Source organism: Delphinapterus leucas, chromosome 11, assembly GCF_059928025.1.
Source record: "Delphinapterus leucas isolate spDelLeu-1000000601 "Yukka" chromosome 11, BTC_Dleu_Yukka2, whole genome shotgun sequence".
Classification (NCBI taxonomy): Eukaryota; Metazoa; Chordata; class Mammalia; order Artiodactyla; family Monodontidae; genus Delphinapterus; species Delphinapterus leucas.
In genome coordinates this window covers 23,826,527-23,847,300 of record NC_143139.1, presented here as the reverse complement: position 1 = coordinate 23,847,300, position 20,774 = coordinate 23,826,527, and the positions used below count along the sequence as shown (strand labels likewise).

The window sequence follows — 20,774 nt, the reverse complement described above, 5'->3', positions numbered from 1 at the left end:
CCAGTGTGGCTTTTAGAAGGGCTATCACCGGGCTTCCCTGGTGGCGTAGTGGTTGAGAGTCCGCCTGCCGATGCAGGCGACACGGGTTCGTGCCCCGGTTCGGGAAGATCCCACATGCTGCAGAGCGGCTGGGCCCGTGAGCCATGGCCGCTGGGCCTGCGCGTCGGGAGCCTGTGCTCCGCAACGGGAGAGGCCACAACAGTGAGAGGCCCGCCTACCGCAAAAAAAAAAAAAAAAAAAAAAAAAGGTTATCACCTACAGCGAGGCATCAGGCCAGGTGGTGTACATGTGTCATCTGTCCAGCTCTATCGGCTACAGAAGCATCTCAATGCCCACGCCCCCTCCCTTATGCACCAGACTGGGCCCACTCCCCAAAAGCATCTCCAGGTATCTGCCAATCAGCTTTCTTCTAAGATGCTAAGAAACACTGGGGCTGCATGAGAACCGTGTGTTTATGGCGGGGAGGAAAGTCGAGCATGAATGAACGAGCTCTACCACGTGAAGTACAGCCTTACTCCTTGTACTGAAGGAATCAAAGGAAGAACAGGAGGTGTTGATTGTTCAGCTCTGTATCCACCTGCCATAGGATCTTGACGTAAGCGAATTGCAGAGAATTCCATTCGAAAGCTTTATCAATCTTCAGTGACTTGCAGTTGGGCATGAGAAGGAGAGATACATTAGCTCTGTATGTGTGTGTCTGTGTTTGTGTGTGTGTGTGTTGTGCTGGGGCAGGGCCCAGGCTTTTGAACAACACCACTCAGCCTCAAACTCCAAGAGCATGACACAGAAACTGTGAGCATCTTACTACAGAGCAAGGTAGGAAATCCCTGAATGCAATTTGAAAGCTCCAGGCTACGCTCTTTTTCATCATGAATGTAGAGCTCCCACCTATGTGACCTCCCACTGATTGTCAGAGACTTGAACCACATCCACTCTAGGTTATAAGCAGTAGAGGAGGAGGGCATGGCACAAATCATATGGAATGTGCCTCAAGTAGGCCTTTCCTCCAATTTCTCAGAAAAAAATGGAGTGAACAGACGGCCAAGGCCGCTGAAGGGCTAAAGCAACAGCCTCGTCTCTCCCCATTAAAGCCTTTAAAAGTTTAATATAGTTTTCATTTTTTCAGCATTCATTCAAATCTAAAAGTCTCCCACCTTTCCTCCAAATCCCCTCCCCCTTGAATTGGCTGCTCTAGGAGCATCTTCCCTGCTATTACTAGTGGATAATTGCTTAACATTTTCTAGAGGTAATTAACTTTGCCTTTGAAATGAAAGAAATCCCTAAATTGAGCAATACGATGAAAGCCATTCTTTCATGTAATTTAGTCTCATCAGCCAATACCAGCCATTAAGTACATCAATTTCTAGCTCAAAGGCAGTGCTGAAGAATAAGCAGTGGCAATATTTTAAAGAAAAAACTCAAGGTCTTAACACTGTCAATCTCAATTTCTTCAGAACAGGGTTCCCGAAGTGACCGCCTGATGGCAAGAGGCCTGTGTTTCTGTTTAAGCTTCACACAGTGACCTTGAGAGAGGGCATCTGTTAGAAGGAATGCATGTCAAGCTGACAGCAAGAAGCTAGGTGTTGCAAGCATACCTGAAGGCTCTGGAGGTTCACTGGGGACTGAGAATTCTGTGTGAAAACTGAATTTCTATTAACGTTTTTAGAAAAACCAGTCTGTCATATTGCAAAGAGCTCTGATATCCTACATAGTTTGTCAATCCCGCCAGCATTAGTGTGCACGCCTGTTTCAGGATTAACTAGGTAAGCATCTCCTTTAAGATCATAGGTTCTGGGGTTGGGAGACCCCGCAGACAGCATTTTGTCTCCCACCTCCACCTCAGGTTGTGTCCAACTGATTTCAGACTGATGGATATCAGAATTTTCCTCTGGCCAAAAGAAAGATTTCCAAGATGGAGACTAAACAACATCCCCTGGTATCTTGTTCCAAAGGTTGGGAAAGTTCTGTGCCAGGAAACCACTTTGTGGTTGCATTAGACGCTCTCCGCCGCCCTGAGGTTAGGGGAAGTCAATTTACCGCAGGGCTTTTATCACCCAGCGGCTGCATTTAAGCTTTCTGGGTGACCCTGGCCCACACCCCAAACCAGAGGAAGGCCCTGAGGAGCTTCTTAAGGACCATCCAGAAACCCTCACAGATGCAGGGGATCCATGCCAGATCCGGATCTTCAGAAATAGAGATTTAAAAAAAAAAAAAAAAAGGTGTGATGATCACTTTGGCGCCCTCTAGGGGCAGCTTATTGCCATCTTGTGATTGTGAAATAGTTTGGGGGCTTTCAGGTCAGTATAGAGACAAACATCTTGTTAGCTATTTCCTCATATGGCTTACCAGTACCCTTTCCTACATTCTTTTTGTTGATTATTTTACATGACCACAGGATCCCTTTTCTCATGGAAACTTCATCATAAAATCCCGTACCAAAGGGGAAAAAGAAAACCAACAACAACAAAAAAATTAAAGCCAGGGATTTTGATTGTGTCTATCAGTTCTGTTTATTTTGATGCAAGCATTGAAGACAGCTCCTCAGCCATTCTTTTTAAATGTTTCCCATTCACAAACATGTTATTTGCGTTGGTTTTCATCCCCCTTTAACAAACGGGGACCTCTGGCATGATGCATAATATTTAAGAGCACGGAGGTTAGCGTCTGACTGACTGCAATTCCCAGCACCACTACTTAACTGTCTCTGGGTAAAAGCTACTTAACTTCTCTGTGCTTCAGCTTCTGCAAGTGTCACATCAGTCAAATACGAGGGTCTTCCTCTTCTGATCACTATGAAAATTCAATGAAATAATGCCTATAAAGCAAGTCATCATCCTTCACCTGACTCCAGTAAGTCTAGGTGCTCAAGGCAGAGAGTGGAGAACACTCAGGGGCCACATAACGAAAGCACCCGCCTCAAAGGGCGGTTGAAGGTATGAAGTTTAGTTAATGAAGGCAAAACACTGCAATCATGTTTAGCCCCTAGTGAACAACTGAATTTGTTTGCTGTTGTTGTTTTCCTTGTTAATATCTCCATTTTAGTGGAGCAAACCTAAAACACCCAGAGGTTAAAAAACTTGCTTAGGAAACAGACAGCATGCAGTGGAGTCAGAAATCCATCTACCTCCATGCTCCGTGCTCTCTACCATTATGCCCTCTCTCTGTGCAGTAAGCGTTACTGTCAGTATTACTTTGACAGGAGGAATACGTTTCAAGTAGGCCTGCTGTCACCTTACTGAAGAGAAGTTTCTAATCCATCGGCCTGCGAAGTGTACGTCCTGCAGCATGAACCTACTGACACTTAGACACTAAAAATGCAATCATCTAGCAACCAGTCTTCTGGTGGCCTAGGGCAGAAATCCTGAACATTTTTGTTTTAGAGTAAGAGGTTATTTTCCTGTTGTTAAAATCTTTGAGTTGATCTGGGAGAGGGGAGACGGTTGATAAGGAATTTAAAGAAGGAGTATCGAGAGGAAAGCAGGAACATGTTCTTACGGAGTCTTCTCACCAAGCTGAGCTCTGAGTCAAACACCCTGGCAACTTCGGACCTTTCCCTAGAAACGGTTCCAGGCCACTCCACCTTCTGACTACTACATCAGAGGTGTCTAGCAGAGGACACTCCTCTTCCCCTGAGAAGTGGTTTGAGAATTTTCATTTCTGTTGAACTCGGATAGAGATATTCTATGCTTACCATCATTAGTGTTTCTAATGCAGTTATGATAAATATGCTCCCTGACGGATGGTTTTCTTTTTTCTTTTTCTTTTTTTTTTTTGCGGTACGCGGGCCTCTCACTGCTGCGGCCTCTCCCGTTGCGGAGCACAGGCTCCGGACGCGCAGGCTCAGCAGCCATGGCTCACGGGCCCAGCCGCTCCGCGGCATGCGGGATCCTCCCGGACCGGGGCACGAACCTGCGTCCCCTGCATCGGCAGGCGGACTCTCAACCACCGCGCCACCAGGGAAGCCCCATGGTTTTCTTTTTCTCCTCCTTTTCCTTTTTCTCCTTCCCTCTCCCCTTCCCTTCCCCCTCCCCCCCGTCTTCTTATTCTTCTATTGAGATATAACTGACACACTGCACAGCTGTACAGCATAATCATTTCACTTACATACATCATGAAATGAAAACCACAATAAGTTTAGTGAACATTCAGCATCTCATGTAGATACAAAATAAAGAAAAATATATTATTTTCCTTGTGATGAGAACTCGTAGGATTCACTTTCTTAACAACTTTCATATATAACATACATCAGTGTTAATTATATTCATGCTGTACATTACATCCCTAGTACTCATTTATCTTGTATCTGGACGTTTGTGCCTCCTGACTGCCTTCATCCAATTCCCCCTCTCCTCACCCCCGCCTCTGGTAACCACAAATCTGATCTCGTTTTCTGTGAGTGTATTTGTTTGTTTTCGAAGTATAACTGACCTACACACTGTGTCAGTTCCTGGTGCACAACACAGTGATTCAATGTTATTTCTATACATTTCAGAAAGGATCACCACTGTGTCTAGTTACCATCTGCCTGGTTTTCTCCACTATCTTTGTCAGCATTTTACCAGCTTTGCTCTATAAGCTGCTAAACCTCAGAGCCTTCTCTAGTCAAGGATTTCCCATTGATTTTAGTTTCCAGAAACAGATTTCCAATGGGGCAATGAAACACTTATCACTAGATCATTGCCATTGGTGAAAAGTCTCCTGCTATCCTGCTTATAGTCTACAACTGCTGAGGCTGTGGAAACTCAAATCTCCGAGGTCGTCTTATTTTGTCTGAGGGCAGAGATAGTTTGTTGTTTTAGGGAAGGCACTCACTCCTTAGACATTTTCTAGCTATTGGGCAGGAGAAAAAGAACTGTTGGAAATTACTAAGTTTTTCTGATGTTAAGGTGCAAAAAAAAAATCTGTACATAAAAGAGATGCTTTCTTCAGAGATATTGCTGAGATGTACGCTTACCTTTGAGTTCAATTTGGCCATGAGACTTCCTAGAACATTTTTCTACCTTCTATCCCTTATTTAGGCAAGGTGATAAAATACATCATAGGTTAGTTTAATCTTTTTCGCATGCTATATAAGAAGGAAAGAGGCCCACTAAAGAGAATCACTAATAACAGTACAAGCAATGAGACAACAATGATAATTCCACTTGGCATTTATTTTTATATTGGTGTTTACTATGGAAAGTTCAAGTGTTGTATGTCAGGTCGTAGTGGACTCTCAGGTGTGTTATTGCTCCCATTAACAGATGGAAAAACTGAAATTGTAAAGGTATCTGTCTCATTAAAGGGCTCAGAATAAATAATTCAGTGGACCTTGTTATGCAGTTTGAAGTAAGTAAATGGCTGGGGGCAATCTGGAGAAGCTAGAAGAACTACATGGAAAAGAGAATGGGTATTGAGGTTGGGAGTTGAGAGTGAGGGAGAGTTCTAGAAAATCTTAGAGAGTAGTGGGTATGCAAAGTAGTGAAGATAGGGAAGAATGGATTTTTATGTTTTGCTGCTGCTTTTCCATGGCATAAAAATGTACTTCCTCTACCCCAGCCCCACCTTTGACTGCGTCCTGAGAGATAAAGATATGAATTTGTTCAGATTATATGTTCGTTGCTTGTCGGACTGTGTCCTATGTGAGATGGAATCATGATGCTTCCCAGCCTCTTGTCTGTCTGGCACAACCTTGTTCTGTCTCTGAAATGATCCCATGTGTTAGGGTGTTTCAACATGGAAATGCTCTCACCAGAAGCTGAGGACGAAAGGAAATAGGAACTTGCCTTGAGTCTGGAGGGTTAGAGGAGCGTCCTGTTCAAGGGAAGCAGGACTTGTTAGAACTTTTCCCACCTCCTGCCCTTCACCAGCCCTGTAGCATCCACTCCAGCTGAGGTTTTCAGAGCCTTACACTTAACCCTGCCCACACAAAGCCTGCACTTAAGTCTCTATCTCCTGTCTTCCTTTACATACTCCAGGCTGTAATTAACCTCTGTCTTTCAAAATATCTCTGCCTTCCGCTCTGTGTTCCATAAACACTCCCATGCCCTCATGATATCTTAAATACCTCCTAGAGAATCAAGTGTCTCCAAACTTTTCACTTGTTCAACTAGGTGATGATACTGTAACTACTAGAGGCCCTTCAGGATAAGGAACATGTATGGGTGCAGGGAGTGAATTTTTCAGATGTGCAATTTACAGTCCCTCTAAAACATCCAGGAAGAATTGTTCTCCCATTAGAGCCTTTTACTGAGGGGTGAAGTTAAAACAGAACAGTCTGGGCTTCAGACACCAGACAAGAATGTGACAGAAGGGGAATACAGTAGCAGCAATGGGATCCCCCTTATGACCAGCCAAGAAGAAGATGTGAAGGGAGGTAGAGTGGCTTCAGGGAGAAAAGGGAGTTTGTGACCCCAGCATCTTGGCTTTAAGAATGAAACCTTGCTCCCAAACATTTTCTCCATGCTGCTTAAAAGTCTACCAATTAGATTAATTTGAGTTAATATTCAAATATCTCAAAATGAGACCATCGTTCTTTCATCTCTTCCTGTAAGTTGGTTTCATAAACACTTGTTTCCTTCCTTGCTTTATCAAGGTTTCTAAGAGGGTGAAACAGACCCACACTCTTGGGACCCTAGATTACAAGAACAACACAAAAGTGGTGGGGTGAGCAATCACTGAACAGAAAAAGATGCTGATAACTTTTGTTCTGGTATCAACCCAGAGCCACGAGGCCACAGGAAGGCCAGGCCACTGATGTGAACCTTGCATCTGAGCCCTGTTTTCAGGCATTACCTCCAGGGTTTCCAAGGTTCCAGACTTGTGTTCTCTTACTGTAGAGTCCCTAGCTGTGGGCTCCAAGTTAGTCCTAGACGTTGGCAAAAACAATACAAATGCCATGTGTGTCCCCCTATTTATCCTGGGGGCTGTTTTCAAATTTCATCCAGCTCACTATGGCCCCAGGAAGCATTCTGTTCTCTCTCCCATCTTCAAGGTCAAGAACTTGAGTCCTGATTGTTGAGAAAAGCCAGACTTCTCCTAGGAAAGAAACATCTTTGTTAGAGAAGTCTGTGTCAGATTATTTTGTCTGTTAACAGCAGAACCAGAAGATAATGAGGACTATTTGAAAGAGAGTAGCATTGACAAATGGTACACATTTTTGAACTCATTTCAAAGTACAAACTCCTATTTCATTTCGTTTTCTAAGGCTCTGAATAACTTATAGACAATTTAATTGCCTGTATTTGGAATAGGGAATTCCTAAAATGCTGAGTATAATATTTGGATTTAAAGAAAAAGACACCATAATAGAGGCCATTGTTCAAGTAAGTAGAGACAGGTTAATGTATTTCAAACCTTGGATAAAATATAAAGAAGATCATTGAGCTCTAATTTGAAAGAATTCCACTGAAAGCCCCAGAAAACAATCCACTGTGAGAATATGAGACAGAATTATAATATTTACTGGACAATTGTTTGCTAAGAAGCATTTATTTTATATCACTTTTTAACAAGACCAAACTGTCAAACTGTTTAAAATTCCATTGGAAAAATGTGAATTATCACAAAATTGTTTACTTTTTTATCCTTTCATGTATATTGGATTACTCATGGAAGACAATGGAAAGAATCTAAGAAATCCTAGTTTTAGGAGTAACTCAGACTGCATTTCAGAAATATTATAGACTGTGTAAACCAATGCGACTTTTGGACATGTATTAACATAGCTGCAATACTATTGGTGCTGTGTAAGGCACAAAGAAATGAAAAACTCCAGCATTATCAGCAGAGATGATCCTTTGGAAGATGATGGTGCAAGTTAAACATTCTTCCCGTACATATAGTGATCATAGGAAAAAACGAATCATCTTTATCTTGTTTTGCTAAATACCATTAGCTCCAGCAGCTATGATTCATAACTCATACAAATAATACAGGTCCTTTTAAACTGGCTCTGGAATTATGGCATTATCACCTATGAAGGTATTGCAATCATATATATCCTAGATCATTCACCGAACATACATCCATGTAAAATCATGTTTAGAACAAGGCTGAATTTTCTTGGTATTAAAATCACTTTTGATTATTCATTCTAATACCAAATGGGCGTTTCCACCTTTTTCTATATCTGAGTTTCGGAGACGTAGATAACTTATAATGATGCAACAGTTCTTAGCTGCATGAGGATCACCTGGAGGGCTTGTCACAACAGATTGCTGGGCCCGCCTCCAAGTTTCTGAGTCAGTACAATTAAGGTGGGGCAGAGAATGTGCTTCTAACAAGTTCCATGTGATGCTGATGCTGCATTCTTGGGAACCATGCTTTGAGTACCACTGCAATAAAGGAATCTGGGTAGCAGAGCTAAAAGCAATTTTAGGAAAAAAGTCTTTATGTATGGGTCTGGCTGGTATTGTAGAAAATGAAAAGAAATCCAAGCTTTCCCCTAAAGGCCCAGCCTCTCTGTGGCCTCCACCTCCACACAGAGCCCTCTGCCTCCTGTTTTTCCAGTTCTGTCTTTCCTACCTCCAGTTCTCAAAAGCGCTTGCAGATCTTGCTACCTTAATTTACCCTAAAATGTAACTTAATCACAGCAGTTAGTTCTCTCAGAGAGCTTTGCATTTTGAAGCGGATCAAAACTGTAAACACAATAAATGAAATCTGAACAATGAAAAGGCATTAATTTTAAATGGGAAAAACTTTGTTACATCTTCACTCTCTTGCCTTCATTACACCAGAGTGACCTAAAAGTCAAATCTCTCCATGCTACTTTCTTACTCAAAGTCTTCAATGACTGTCCTTCTCCTACAGGCAAATTTTAAATGCTTAGCCAGACTTCCAGGCCTTTCATTTCAGTTATTATATTGTTCAACTCTGTTTGTTCTTTAAATCTTCTAGCTCATTGGTAAACATTTCTTGTATCTTCTCAGTCTGTGCCTCTGTTCTTTTTCTGAGATCTTGGATCATCTTTACTATCATTACTCTGAAATTCTTTTTCAAGTAGATTGCCTATCTCCATTTCACTTAGTTGTTCTTCTTGGGTTTTAACTTGTTCCTTTGCCTGGAACATATTTCTCTGCTGTCTCATTTTGTCTAACTCTCTGTGTTTGTGGTCTCTGTTCTGCAGACTGCAGGACTGTAGTTCCTCTTGCTTCTGGTGTCTGCCCCCTGGTGGGTGAGATTGGTCCAAGGGCTTGTGCAGGCTTCCTGGTGGGCGGGACTTGTGCCTGCCCACTGGTGGGTAGAGCTGGGGTTTGCCCCTCTGGTGGACAGGGCCGTGTCAAGAGGTGTGTTTAGAGGCAGCTGTGGGTTCAGTACGACTTTAGGTGGCTTGTTTGTTGATGCGTGGGGCTGTGTTCCCACCCCATTGGTTGTTTGGCCTGAGGTGTCCCAGCACTGGAGGCTGCAGGCTGTTGGATGGGGCCAGGTCTTGGTGCCAAAATGGCGACCTTCAGGACAGCTCACAGTGATGAGCTCTGGGGTCTCTGCCAATAGTGTCCTTAACCCCACAGTGAGCCACAGCCAACCCTCACCTCCCCAGGAGACCCTCCAAGATCTGCAGGTAGGTCTGGCCCAGTCTCCTATGGAGTCACTGGTTTGCCCTGAGTCCCAGTGCACGTGAAACCTTGTGTGCATCCTCCAAGAGTGGAGTCTCTGTTTCCCCCAGTCCTGTAGAACTCCTGCACTCAAGCCCTGCTGTCTTTCAAAACCATATGCTCTGGGGGCTCCTCCTCCTGATGCCAGACCCCCAGGCTGGGGAGCCTGATGTGGGGCTCAGAACTCTCACTCCTGTGGGAGAATCTCTGTGATATATTTATTTTCCAGTTTGTGGGTCACCCACCCAGTGGGTATGGGATTTGATTATATCGCTAAAGTGCCCCTCCTACCATCTCATTGTGGCTTCTTCTTTGTCTTTGGATGTAGGTTATCTGTTTTTGTAGGTTCCAGTCTTTTTTGTTGATGGTTATTCAGCGGTTAGTTGTGATTTTGGTGTTTTCATGAGAGGAAGTGAGCTCAAGTCCTTCTACTCCACCATCTTGTTCTTGTCTCCTCTCAGGCCTTTCAATATATCCCACTACCTACCTATTCAACCTCATCAGCCACCTCTGCCTCCTTCCACTTTATATACAACAATACTGGACTGTTTCAAATTCTCTGAAAATGTCCTATTCTCAGGATCAGCTACATAATTTCTAGGCCCCAGTAAAATATAAAATTGCAGGACCCTTTGATCAAAATGTAGTAAAGACTTTCAAGACAACAACAACAGAGCTTTTGTCCAAGTACAGAGGTCTGAGCATGAGGCCCTATGGACTGCAGGTCACATGCCCATGAAGCAACCCTGACTATTCTGGAGACATAATCCCTAAGTCCCTTGGCACTTGTCTTGAGGCATCACAGAGAAACAGCGAAAAGTTTTTATTTCCTTTTGCTCTGAATTAGTATCTTTAGATTTGCTGAATGTCGAATGCAAGAAAGCATGTGAGCATCACCAAGCATTTGTTCATTTTTCAGGAAAGCTCTTGCACAAACAGAGAGCTCAACGTATTACCTTGATCCTGGCACCACTGACTCTCCTTACACCACTGTCATGGTCTCCCCCTCTTTGGTACCTTTGGTACTAGTCCCTCCTCCTGCAATGCCATTCACCTGCTTCTCATCTGATAACCCCCCACGCATGCATCAGTTGCTCAGCCTATGCTCCTCCTGGGCTGTGAACCCTCTCCCAACACCCGGGGCACACTCGACACTTGGTGCAGTCTTGAGAGGTGAGTTCACTGGGTTCTGATCATGTTCACATGAACATCTTATTCACTAGACTCCAGGTGATTCCAGGGCATCGACAGTGCCTTCGTCTCTGTATCTGCAGAATCTAGTACAATGCCTGGATTTCGGGAGGGACTCAAAAATGCTTATTAAATGAAAGGACTGGTGATCACACATTATAACATTTTCCACTAATTCAAAGATAGTTTCTCAGAAGCAAGATAGCTTAAGTGCGATTCAGTCTTTTGGAACTACTAGGTGAGGTGGTCAATTTACTTCTAGTTACCTCAGAGGGAGGACACTTTTGAGGCAAGAACCAAACTCCTTGGTCTCTCAAACCTAATCTAGGTGGGTGTGACCCCCAGAGATGTGTTCAGTCCTGCTCAGTGGAGGAATCTAACACACTGGAGTCTTCAAGAATCATCAAGAATGCCTTTCCTAGACTGGTTTCATGTGGGAACTTTTATTCTTCATTCAAATATCAGCACTTGTTTGAGGCCTACAGTCAGTTTTCCAGGGCTGATGATCTGGTCTGTGGTTGATTTAGGTCCTTTGCCCCTCTTCCTCTTTCGTGACTTCTGACATTTCACTGTTGCTCTAGCATGAGTGGGGGGAGAAAAACCTTACGAGCTGAAATTCAAACCAGTAATATCTACTTTTTGCAAATGCATAGTTCATCTATGAATTTCATGTACTCCAGCTCTTCATCCCTGGCTGACACGTAAAATTTGAGCACTGGCAGGATATCTTATTTACTTAGGTATTTTTCTCCAACTTGCATATATATACTCTTTTAGGCACGTTTTTAGACAATATCCAAGAAACTTTTTTTTTAGTATAATCTTTGCAGTTATCTTTTAGCAATTGGTATGTACTTTGTCCTTGCAAACAGTCTAGGACTGAGGCAGCATCTGGTAGGGTTTTTCTGGCCAGGCAAGGAGAAAGAGAGCTAGTTGTTCCTGACTTTCTCCCTAGATTGCTGCTTCTCAGTCTTTCTCTCTTTACCACTGTTTCCTCTCTTGAAGCTGATGGGCTTCCATCCCTCACAATGCCTCCAGCCCTGTGGACATCAGTCTGGACCTAAATCTCAAAAGGCAAGAACATCCCCATGTTTGATTCATCTTCAGACAGTTACATCCACCAGCTGCTCTGAAATTAAATCCTGGCTGCCTAAACCAAGCCACTAGTTATGGAGTGACAGGGAGCACATGCAGAAGTCTGCATTGAACCAGGAACCCATCTCAATAGAGCGGTCACTTTATCCATTGCTTGGATGAGAATGGTTCTGTTTTACTCTGAACCTGTTGGGGTGGACTTTTTATTCCTTTACGCTGAGCTTTGTCACCATGTGTTCCCAATCTGAGCCCTGTTTGCTTGGACTCTTAATTCGTTTAGGAGCCTTGGAAGCTGCTTTTCTAGAGTTAATCTGGACTCGCTGGAAGAGAGTTCAACAGGTTCTATAGTTTATGCCAATCTCATACCTGAACCCGCTCTCTCACTGCCATACCCGGGGTGTGTATTACCTTTCCCTGAATACTACCGAGGATGGAAAATTAACTGCTGTCTGAGGTCACCCACTTAATCCTGAGTAGCTCTTTTAGAAATATCTTCTTTTCATAAACCAGATGTCAGCTAAAGTCAACTCGCCCTTTTAGATTTAAATGAAATTGTTTTGAATTCTCATGCCTTATGAGGTAAGCCATTTAGAGACTCTTTCAAGCTCTGTTAACCTTTGGCGTGTGGACAGGAGGTTGTTTACAGTTGTCCTGGCCGCCTCTGGCTAAGGCCTGATCGCTCCATGTATGGCCCCTCTCTTGTCTATGCCTGGTCTCCCTTCTGTTTTCCCTGTCCCTCCACACCAAGCAGTCACCTTGTTCCTGTTTCAGCATTCCCCTTGAGCCCGTCTCAAACACAAGGCTGTTTAAGTGTGTGCACCACACTGTTATAGGAGAATTGGGGCAACTGTTGGAAGTTTTAGAGCAGCAACCAACTTATGATTAAATATTAGACATTCCCAGGCTTGAAAACCTTTCAGCCATCTCATCACCAGGGGCCTCTCTCCCTGGACACCTTTCTCTGTAGCTCCCACCTCCCACCATGCTTGGCCTCTTCTCTTAACTCTTCCCCTTTTCTGTCTAACTTCTTGCTTATATCCCAAATTCCAGTTAACTTTCTCTGCAGAGAAATTTGGTGTTGCTTTTGTCTTCTTCAAGACTTGACCTTGGGACCTCCTGTCCCACACCCAGGGCAGTTTATCAATGTGTTTTCCCCAAAATAGCCCTCTCCCTAAAAGTCTTGTGCCAGATGTTACCCTGTCCCCATGTGGTTACCTAAAGCCCAGGTATGACTCACTGTAGCTTCTATCCAGTTCATTACAACCTGCCCTGTCTTGGCTGACCCTTTGCTCTGGGGACACTGCTGAAGACAGAAAGAACACAGGCTTTGGAATTAAATCACTTTGAAACCCAGATGTACTACTCATTGGTTTTGTGACACCTTTTCTAGACCACGTTCCACAGCTCTGAAATGTTGATAATTATATCTTCTAAAGGATTTGTGTGAGAGTTTGACTAGGAGTATACCATGTCTGACAGATAGTAGACACCAGAAGTTTTATTTCCTTTTCATAAAATAAAACGGAGAACAGGCTTGAAAATCTCCCAAGCCAATAAAACCATTGAAGTTATGTAAGCAAAATTAAATCTAGCTTGTTTCATGAACATAAGCACAACTTAACTTAGGTTATTTCTTGTAAATGCCACAGATAATCATAAAAGAAATTTAATTCATCTTCCTTAAATGGTGTAAGATAATCACTTGTAAGCAATCCTCTGTCATCTGGAAACCACCACTGAAATAACCAATCACTGTGAAGGGAAACACCTTCCTCATTTTCACTTTATGAGCATCTCGTAACATCATATCTCTGTGCTTCATACCAGTTTGGGGTTTGAAGTACCCCTCATGGTGAACAATTTGTTTCTCACTCAATAAAATATTCACATCAAGTAAAGCTCTCTAGTTTTCTTTTAAAATTTTCCTCTCTGCCAGCCTCAAACTTCAGCACTGATGAGGATGAAACTTCCCCAGCCTGGCTGGATGCCTGTTTACTTCGACCTCTGACCCCTACCTACTTGATATCTCAGCTCTCCTGGACATTGAAGATGGTCCCTGCTTTGGCTGTCATCAGTCAGCCACTCCCACTCTATGCTCCAGATGTCTGGAACTACTCAGTGTTCCCAAACTTACTTTTTCTCATCTCTGGAGTCCTGCGATGCTATTCTCTGCCTTTTCACATGGGCAGCTTCTACTCAGGCTTCACCTAAATATCACCCTCTCTTCCAGAAAACCATCCCTGATTCTCCAAGACTGAGTTGGATGTCACTACTACATTTTCCTCTAGCACCCTGTAAACATCCCCATGACGTCCCCCAGCATAGGGTTTTAAAATCACTGGTTACTTGGCCTCCCTGTAGATTATAAGCTTCCTGAGGCAGAAGTAGACTCTTTTTTTTTTTTTCTTTCGGTACACGGGCCTCTCACTGCCTTGGCCTCTCCCATTGCGGAGCACAGGCTCCGGACGCACAGGCCCAGCGGCCATGGCCCACAGGCCCAGCTGCTCCGTGGCATGTGGAATCCTCCTGGACCAGGGCACGAACCCATGTCCCCTGCATCGGCAGGCGGACTCTCAACCACTGCACCACCAGGGAAGCCCAGAAGTAGACTCTTATCAATGTTTTATCCCTAGGCAGAGGCACATAGCAAGCCTTCAAGAATGTTTGTATTTTCTTTGCTTTAGGAGATAGGTCCAAAAAAATATTGCCACGATTTATGTCAAAGAGTGTTCTGCCTATGTTTTTTTTCTAGGAGTTTTATGGTTTCATGTCTTACATTTAGGCCTTTAATCCATTTTGAGCTTTTTTTTTTTGTATGTGGTGTGAGAAAATGTTCTAATTTCATTCTTTTACATGTAGCAGTCTAGCTTTCCCAGCACCACGTATTGAAGAGACTACCTTTTCTCCATTGTATATTCTTGCCTCCTTTGTCATAGATTAATTGACCATAGGTGAGTGGGTTTATTTCTCAGCTCTCTATTCTGTTCTTTTAATCTATGTGTTTGTTTTGTGCCAGTACCATGCTATTTTGATTACTGTAGCTTTGTAGTATAGTTTGAAGTCAGGGAGAATGACACCTTCAGCTTTGTTCATTTTTCTCAAGATTGCTTTGGCAATTCAGGGTCTATTTGTGGTTCCATATAATTTTTAATATTATTTGTTCTAGTTCTCTGAAAAATGTCATGGGTATTTTGATAGGAATTGCATTAAAATCTGTAGATTGCTCTGGATAGTATGGAGAGTATTACACTTAGTGAAATAAGTCAGACAAAGAAAGACAAGTACTCTGTTACTTACATGTGAAATCTAAAAACTAAAACAAATGAATATGTATAAAAAACAGACTCACAGATATAGAGAATAAACTAGTGGTTATCAGTGTGGAGAGGGGAGAGGTGAGGGGTGAGATAGGGGTAAAGGATTAAGAGATACAAACTACTATGTATAAAATAAATAGGCTACAAGGATACATTGTATAGCACAGGGAAATATAGCCATCATTCTGTAATAACTTTAAATGGAGTAAAATCTAGAAAAATATTGAATCACTAAGTCATACACCTGAAACTAATGTAATATTATAAATCAACTATACTTCAATTTTAAAAAAAAGAATATTTGTAGTTGAATAAATCCATACTGCCTCGCTTCCATGCTGTGTGACTACTCACAGTCCTGACAAGACAGACAATAAGCCTAACCTTTTAATCAGTTGACAACCATCTTTCTTCCCCCTTACCATCACTGCCCCCAACCACATATACGTTACCATAAGAATGTATTTCTCTGAGCAGTAAAGATGTAAGATCTATATTTCACTTATCGTTGATAAAAGAAGTTGTATAAAATGGATGAGACATCTAGATAAAGAACAATAAACTGTAAAAATGTTCGGTGAATGAGAGCTCAGATGCTCTAGTTAAACGGCATTTCATAATTGATAGATAACACTGGGAAGAGGGAGAAATATTTAATGAGAGATTGTGGAAGGGGCAAAAGTAAAAACACAATTTCTGAACACAGTGGTTGATGCAAGGGCTTTTCCAGTCCTACAGACAGTATAATACCTTACCTTTGTTGTACTCCATGGTTAACCAGTGCTTGCATATGCAGAAGGAAAGAAATTTTCTTCCTGCCTCTCCCTTTGTTTGCCTATCTTGGAAATAGCTTCAGAGATAAGAGACATTCAGTTATGGCTCACAGATATAACTGAGCTGTCCTGCACAAGTAGTTCTTAGAACAAGTCCAGAAATTTCCAAATGGAATTAGAAGCACTGAGATCACCATGAAGATGCAAGAGAGCTAGTCAGAGATGACCAAGAAAGTGTGCTGTCCTCTCATTTGGCATCTCATGAGTAGCTCCTCAGGCCTCCTGAAAGAAAATAAATTAGAGATGCCATGATAGCTGTCACAATCCACATCTCACTAACATGCAATGTTTAAAAATTTTAAGTGAACAAATAAAATACCTTGGAACATATTCTCTGTTTCGGGGCTAAACAATTTCGTTTTAACTATATAAAATTCCAAACCAAAGCCCTTAAATGTAAACAGTTAGTAGTAAAATTGGTACAAAGTAAAGATGATCATGATTATGATTTATTGACGTACCATATGGATTATCTTAATTGCAAAACTAGCTCAGCCTCTGATGCAAAACTAGCTCAGCCTCTGACATACCATATGGATTATCTTAGTTGCAAAACTAGCTCAGCCTGGGTTGGAGTCCCAGGACAGAGGTTAACAGAAAGCACCGCTGCCCACTTAGCCAGGCGTACCCTTGCTTCAGACTAGGGCATTCCTTTCGGTGGGGGGAAAGAGCTGTATGATTTCACTGGCATTTCCATATGAGAGATGACATCTAAGAGAAAGCAAGACATTTGGTTGCTTGGAGGGACTGCTCTATAGATGATTTTAGGCAAGTTATTTGCCTCTGAGGCTCAGATGCTCATTTGCACAGAGGGTAGAAAAATGAATGCAAGTGTTAGAAAACAGGTCTGGCTGTTGTAACAGAAGTCAAAATAATTGTGGCTCAAAAGAGGCAGGAGTTTATTTCTCTCTCATGACACCGTCTGACCATAACCAATCTAGACTCCACAGTTTCAGGACCAGGCTCCTCCGGTCCTGTTTTAAATCTTTAACACTCAACTTTCATCTCGGGGCTAAAACTGTCTGTTCCCAACTCCTGCCTTCATGTCTGCTTTGCAGCCAGTTGGAGAGAAGAGGATGAAGCGGGGCATAATCCTTCCCTTTTCGAGGGTGCAAAAGGCACGTCATTTACATCCCTTCTGCTCACATCCCATTGGCACTTAGTCACATGGTCACATCAGTCTGTAAGATGGGCTAGAAGATGGAGTCTTTAGCTGAGGTGCCACGTGCCCAGCTAAACTTTAGGACTTTCTTGCTAAGGAAGAAAGGGAGAACATATACTCAAGGGCAGCTAGCAACTGTCCTTAGCATTTCTTGTGACCTTCTGCTAAAATAATAGGTAAAACGTTTGATACAAAGTCAATGTTAAACAAAAACTTAAATCAATTTGATTTCATTCTTAATAAAGAGATATAAGTATAAGGTGTATGTATATCCACACAGAGGCACACAATGTGGGTCAGATTAAGCATGGCTGAGGTTTGGAGATAAAATGACTCTCACTACATTGGCTTTCTGGCCCTGCTCAGTTTAGGCAGTGAAGGCTTCATCTATGGGCCCAGCCTTGCCCAGTTCCTCAACCACTCCTGACCAGGTTATCCCCAGTAGGCAGTCTTATAGCTAGAGCTATGTTCAGAATCAGGTGTGTCTTGGGTGAGTCCAAATTGCAGCCCACCCTTAACTCCTGATTCATCTCTTCAGTTCCTGCATCTCAGCTCCTATGGCTCTCCTTCCCCCTCTCCACTTGTCCAGACACACCCATGATCAGACTGACCCCAAACATGACACAAAGGAATGTTACCAACTACAATTTTATATGCTGTTCTGCTATTATCATTACCTTTCATGCAGAGTTTCTTTTCTCCCCAAGTTCAAAGAAAACAAAAGAAAAGTAAAGGAGGGGCTTCCCTGGTGGCGCAGTGGTTGGGAGCCCGCCTGCCGATGTAGGGGACGCGGGTTCGTGCCCCGGTCCGGGAGGATCCCACGTGCCGCGGAGTGGCTGGGACCGTGGGCCATGGTCACTGGGCCTGCGCGTCCGGAGGCTGGGCTCCGCGACGGGAGAGGCCACAGCAGTGAGAGGCCTGCGTACCGCAAAACAAACAAACAAACAAAACAAAACAAAAAGAAAAGGAAAGAAAAGAAAAGAAAATAAGAGAAAAAAAAAGGATGAGATGATCAGAAGCATAGATGGTAGGAAACTATACCAGGGAGAGATGTATCCAGAATGGAAAACAAGACAACAAGAACACATGTATGGCAGTGCTGAGTGGTCACATGGCAGTGATCCAGAAGCTCCGGATCACAATGTAGGAAAACACATGACAAGTCCTCCTACACTGCATGGGAGGATTGAAGGTGGTGAGAGGGGGAGGAGGGGGACACGCGTCATTCCATGCTCAAATGATTCTCACTTCAGCAGGACATCCAAGGAGGACATGCCCACACACTGAGTGAAGAACTATTTGACCATCTGGCAAAGCTACTTTCTAACTAAGGCATTTCACTATTAACTAGGAAAATTTCTACTTAATCTATGGGGTGGCCCCCTGTAGGTATGTAAAAGAATAACATTTTATAACAGGTGTCTTTGGGGCTTTCTCTGTCAAAAATGCAATAGACCAATTAGAACAGGACTTGATAAGGGGAGAAATCTCACATGGACTCTAACAGATGAAACAAGAACATAACTAACTCCATGTGAGAGCTTCCAGGGATCTCACGGCCACTCACACTCACACACAGTTCTATAGTTGAGAAGGCTATGGACCTGCCCAGCCCATACAGACCGACAGTGGAAGAGCCGAAAGTAAACCCAAGTACTGGGGGCTCCTGGCCCAAAGAGCCTTGACATGTACTTTCTCATGCCAGAGGAATCTCTTATTCTGAAAAGAAAATATCTCTTGTGGGAAATCATTAATATGTCCTTAAAACCATTTTTTAATCAAAAAGGACAAGACCTGCGACGGTGAAACAAGCTCTAAGTGTATAAATAACATCATCTGACTGTTGTAGGATGACCATGTTCCTGAGGAGTTTGCAGAGTGACAAACGACTTCAGACAAACATGTGGTCTGGCCGCACATTTTATAAGTGACTTTAGAGGAAATGTTGCTTCAAGAATGCAGGAGAGACTGGTGATCTCAATCAGCTGGGAATGAGGACAATCCTTATTGAATGAGCAGAGAACAAGGTCAGTGTTTACAAAACAACCCTTCCTATTGAGTGAGACAGCACAGGCAGCCTTGGCTGGGGAGGTGCTCCCCGCAAGTGAAGGGCTGCTCAGTTTCACTCATCAGGGCACCCCAAGCAGGGCTCAGTGTGCTCTGGAGAGGGCAGAGAGGAGCAGTCAGACTTCCCAGGTCAGGAACTAAAGCCCTAGGAGCCGGCAGGTGAGTGGGGGCCTGGAAGGCGGCAAGTGGAGGGGAGAAGTGCATTGCCCAAAGATTCAGAGGATCAGGGTTCCAGCCCTAGCTCTGTTCCTAGCTGTCCTGGTTGTGCCACTTTGAGCTAGTTACTTCACCTCTTGGATGAGCTTCAGTTTCCTCCTCTGTAAAAGCAGAGGGTAGCACTACACATTTTCCGGCTCTAAAATTCTATTGTCCAGGGATCACTACTCAAACGCTGACAGGCAGTCATGGTTCCCAACCAGAGGCAATTTGCCCCCCTCTCCCCAGGGGACATTGGCAATGTCACCACTGGTTGTCACACAGAAGGAAAAGTGCTACTTCTACTGGCATCTCGTGGGCACAGGACTGAAAAGCTCAACTACCCAGGGCAACCCCCCACCAGCAAGAATTATTCAGCCCCAAATCTCAACAGTGCCAAGACTGGAAAACACAAACTGAAAGGACAGTATAATGATGAACTCATTTCAGCCAGTTATTGTCATTTTGCCAGATCTTTTTTTTTTTAAGAGAATTGAAACATTTCAGTTTTTATGTAAAATATCCCAAATTTAAAATGTCGCCACATGTTAATTTTTTTTTTTTTTTTTTAACAAAACACTCAGGCAGCCAAATAAAATAGGGCTTCAGGACAAATCCTGTGTGCAGGCTGTCAATCTGTGAAATCTTATTTAGCCAGCTACTGTCCAAGTAATTAGTACAGTTTAGGTGAAAACACGGATTCTTTTATCTGAGCCAGATCCAAGCAGGTCAAGGATAATCCACAGGTGTGCTCACACGCGCGCACGCGTGCGCGTGTGTGTGTGTGCATGATATCGTGATAAAAACACTAAGTGAAAGTGTCCAGAGACACTTATCACCTGTGTAACTGGTGGTAGGAATTATTAAATTCTTTGAATAACAGGGTCTCCATTTTCAAGGAAGGCATCACTAGCCTTGCTGTCTACCTCTCCCGGTTGTCACAGAATGTGACCTTGAATGTACCTTGAAGCTGGAGGGAACTTTAGAAATCACCTGATATGTAATTGACTTTGCCCTTGAGCTCACAGTCAGTCAGTAGGAAGATGGGGCTCAGAAGCCCCGTGTGCTGACTCCCTGCCCTGAGTTCTTTGAAGAGAGTGACAGGCAGGAAGGTGGGGAGGGAAGAGTGCCCGATGTGTCTTCCCTCCCCACCCCCACCCCCACTCTTACAGACGTGGTCCACCCATGCCTGGCCTTCCAGATGTGCCTGAGCAGCACCAGATGTGATCTGAGGATTCAGTGAGAGGGGCTGTGAAAGCGCTCAGGAGCCTGTAAACTCTTACCCTGTCTCCCAAATGCAAGGTTGGTGCCAGTGTTAATTTGTCTCTGATGTGTG

General features: G+C 43.4%; 1 protein-coding gene across 2 annotated transcripts in view; it reads right to left on the bottom strand.

Moving 5' to 3' along the window:
• Positions 1-4,073: 4,073 nt before the first annotated feature.
• Positions 4,074-20,774, bottom strand: part of CCDC91 (coiled-coil domain containing 91) — a 411,994-nt gene continuing 395,293 nt past the window's right edge. The window contains exon 13 of one of the 2 annotated variants that reach the window (XM_089920440.1): positions 4,074-7,020. In XM_089920440.1, coding sequence (XP_089776566.1) covers positions 6,934-7,020 — 87 coding nt within the window. In that variant the 3' untranslated portion in view covers positions 4,074-6,933. Of the gene's footprint in view, positions 7,021-15,819; positions 16,237-20,774 lie in introns of those variants that run through there. The other variant, XM_089920442.1, reaches the window with a different exon arrangement.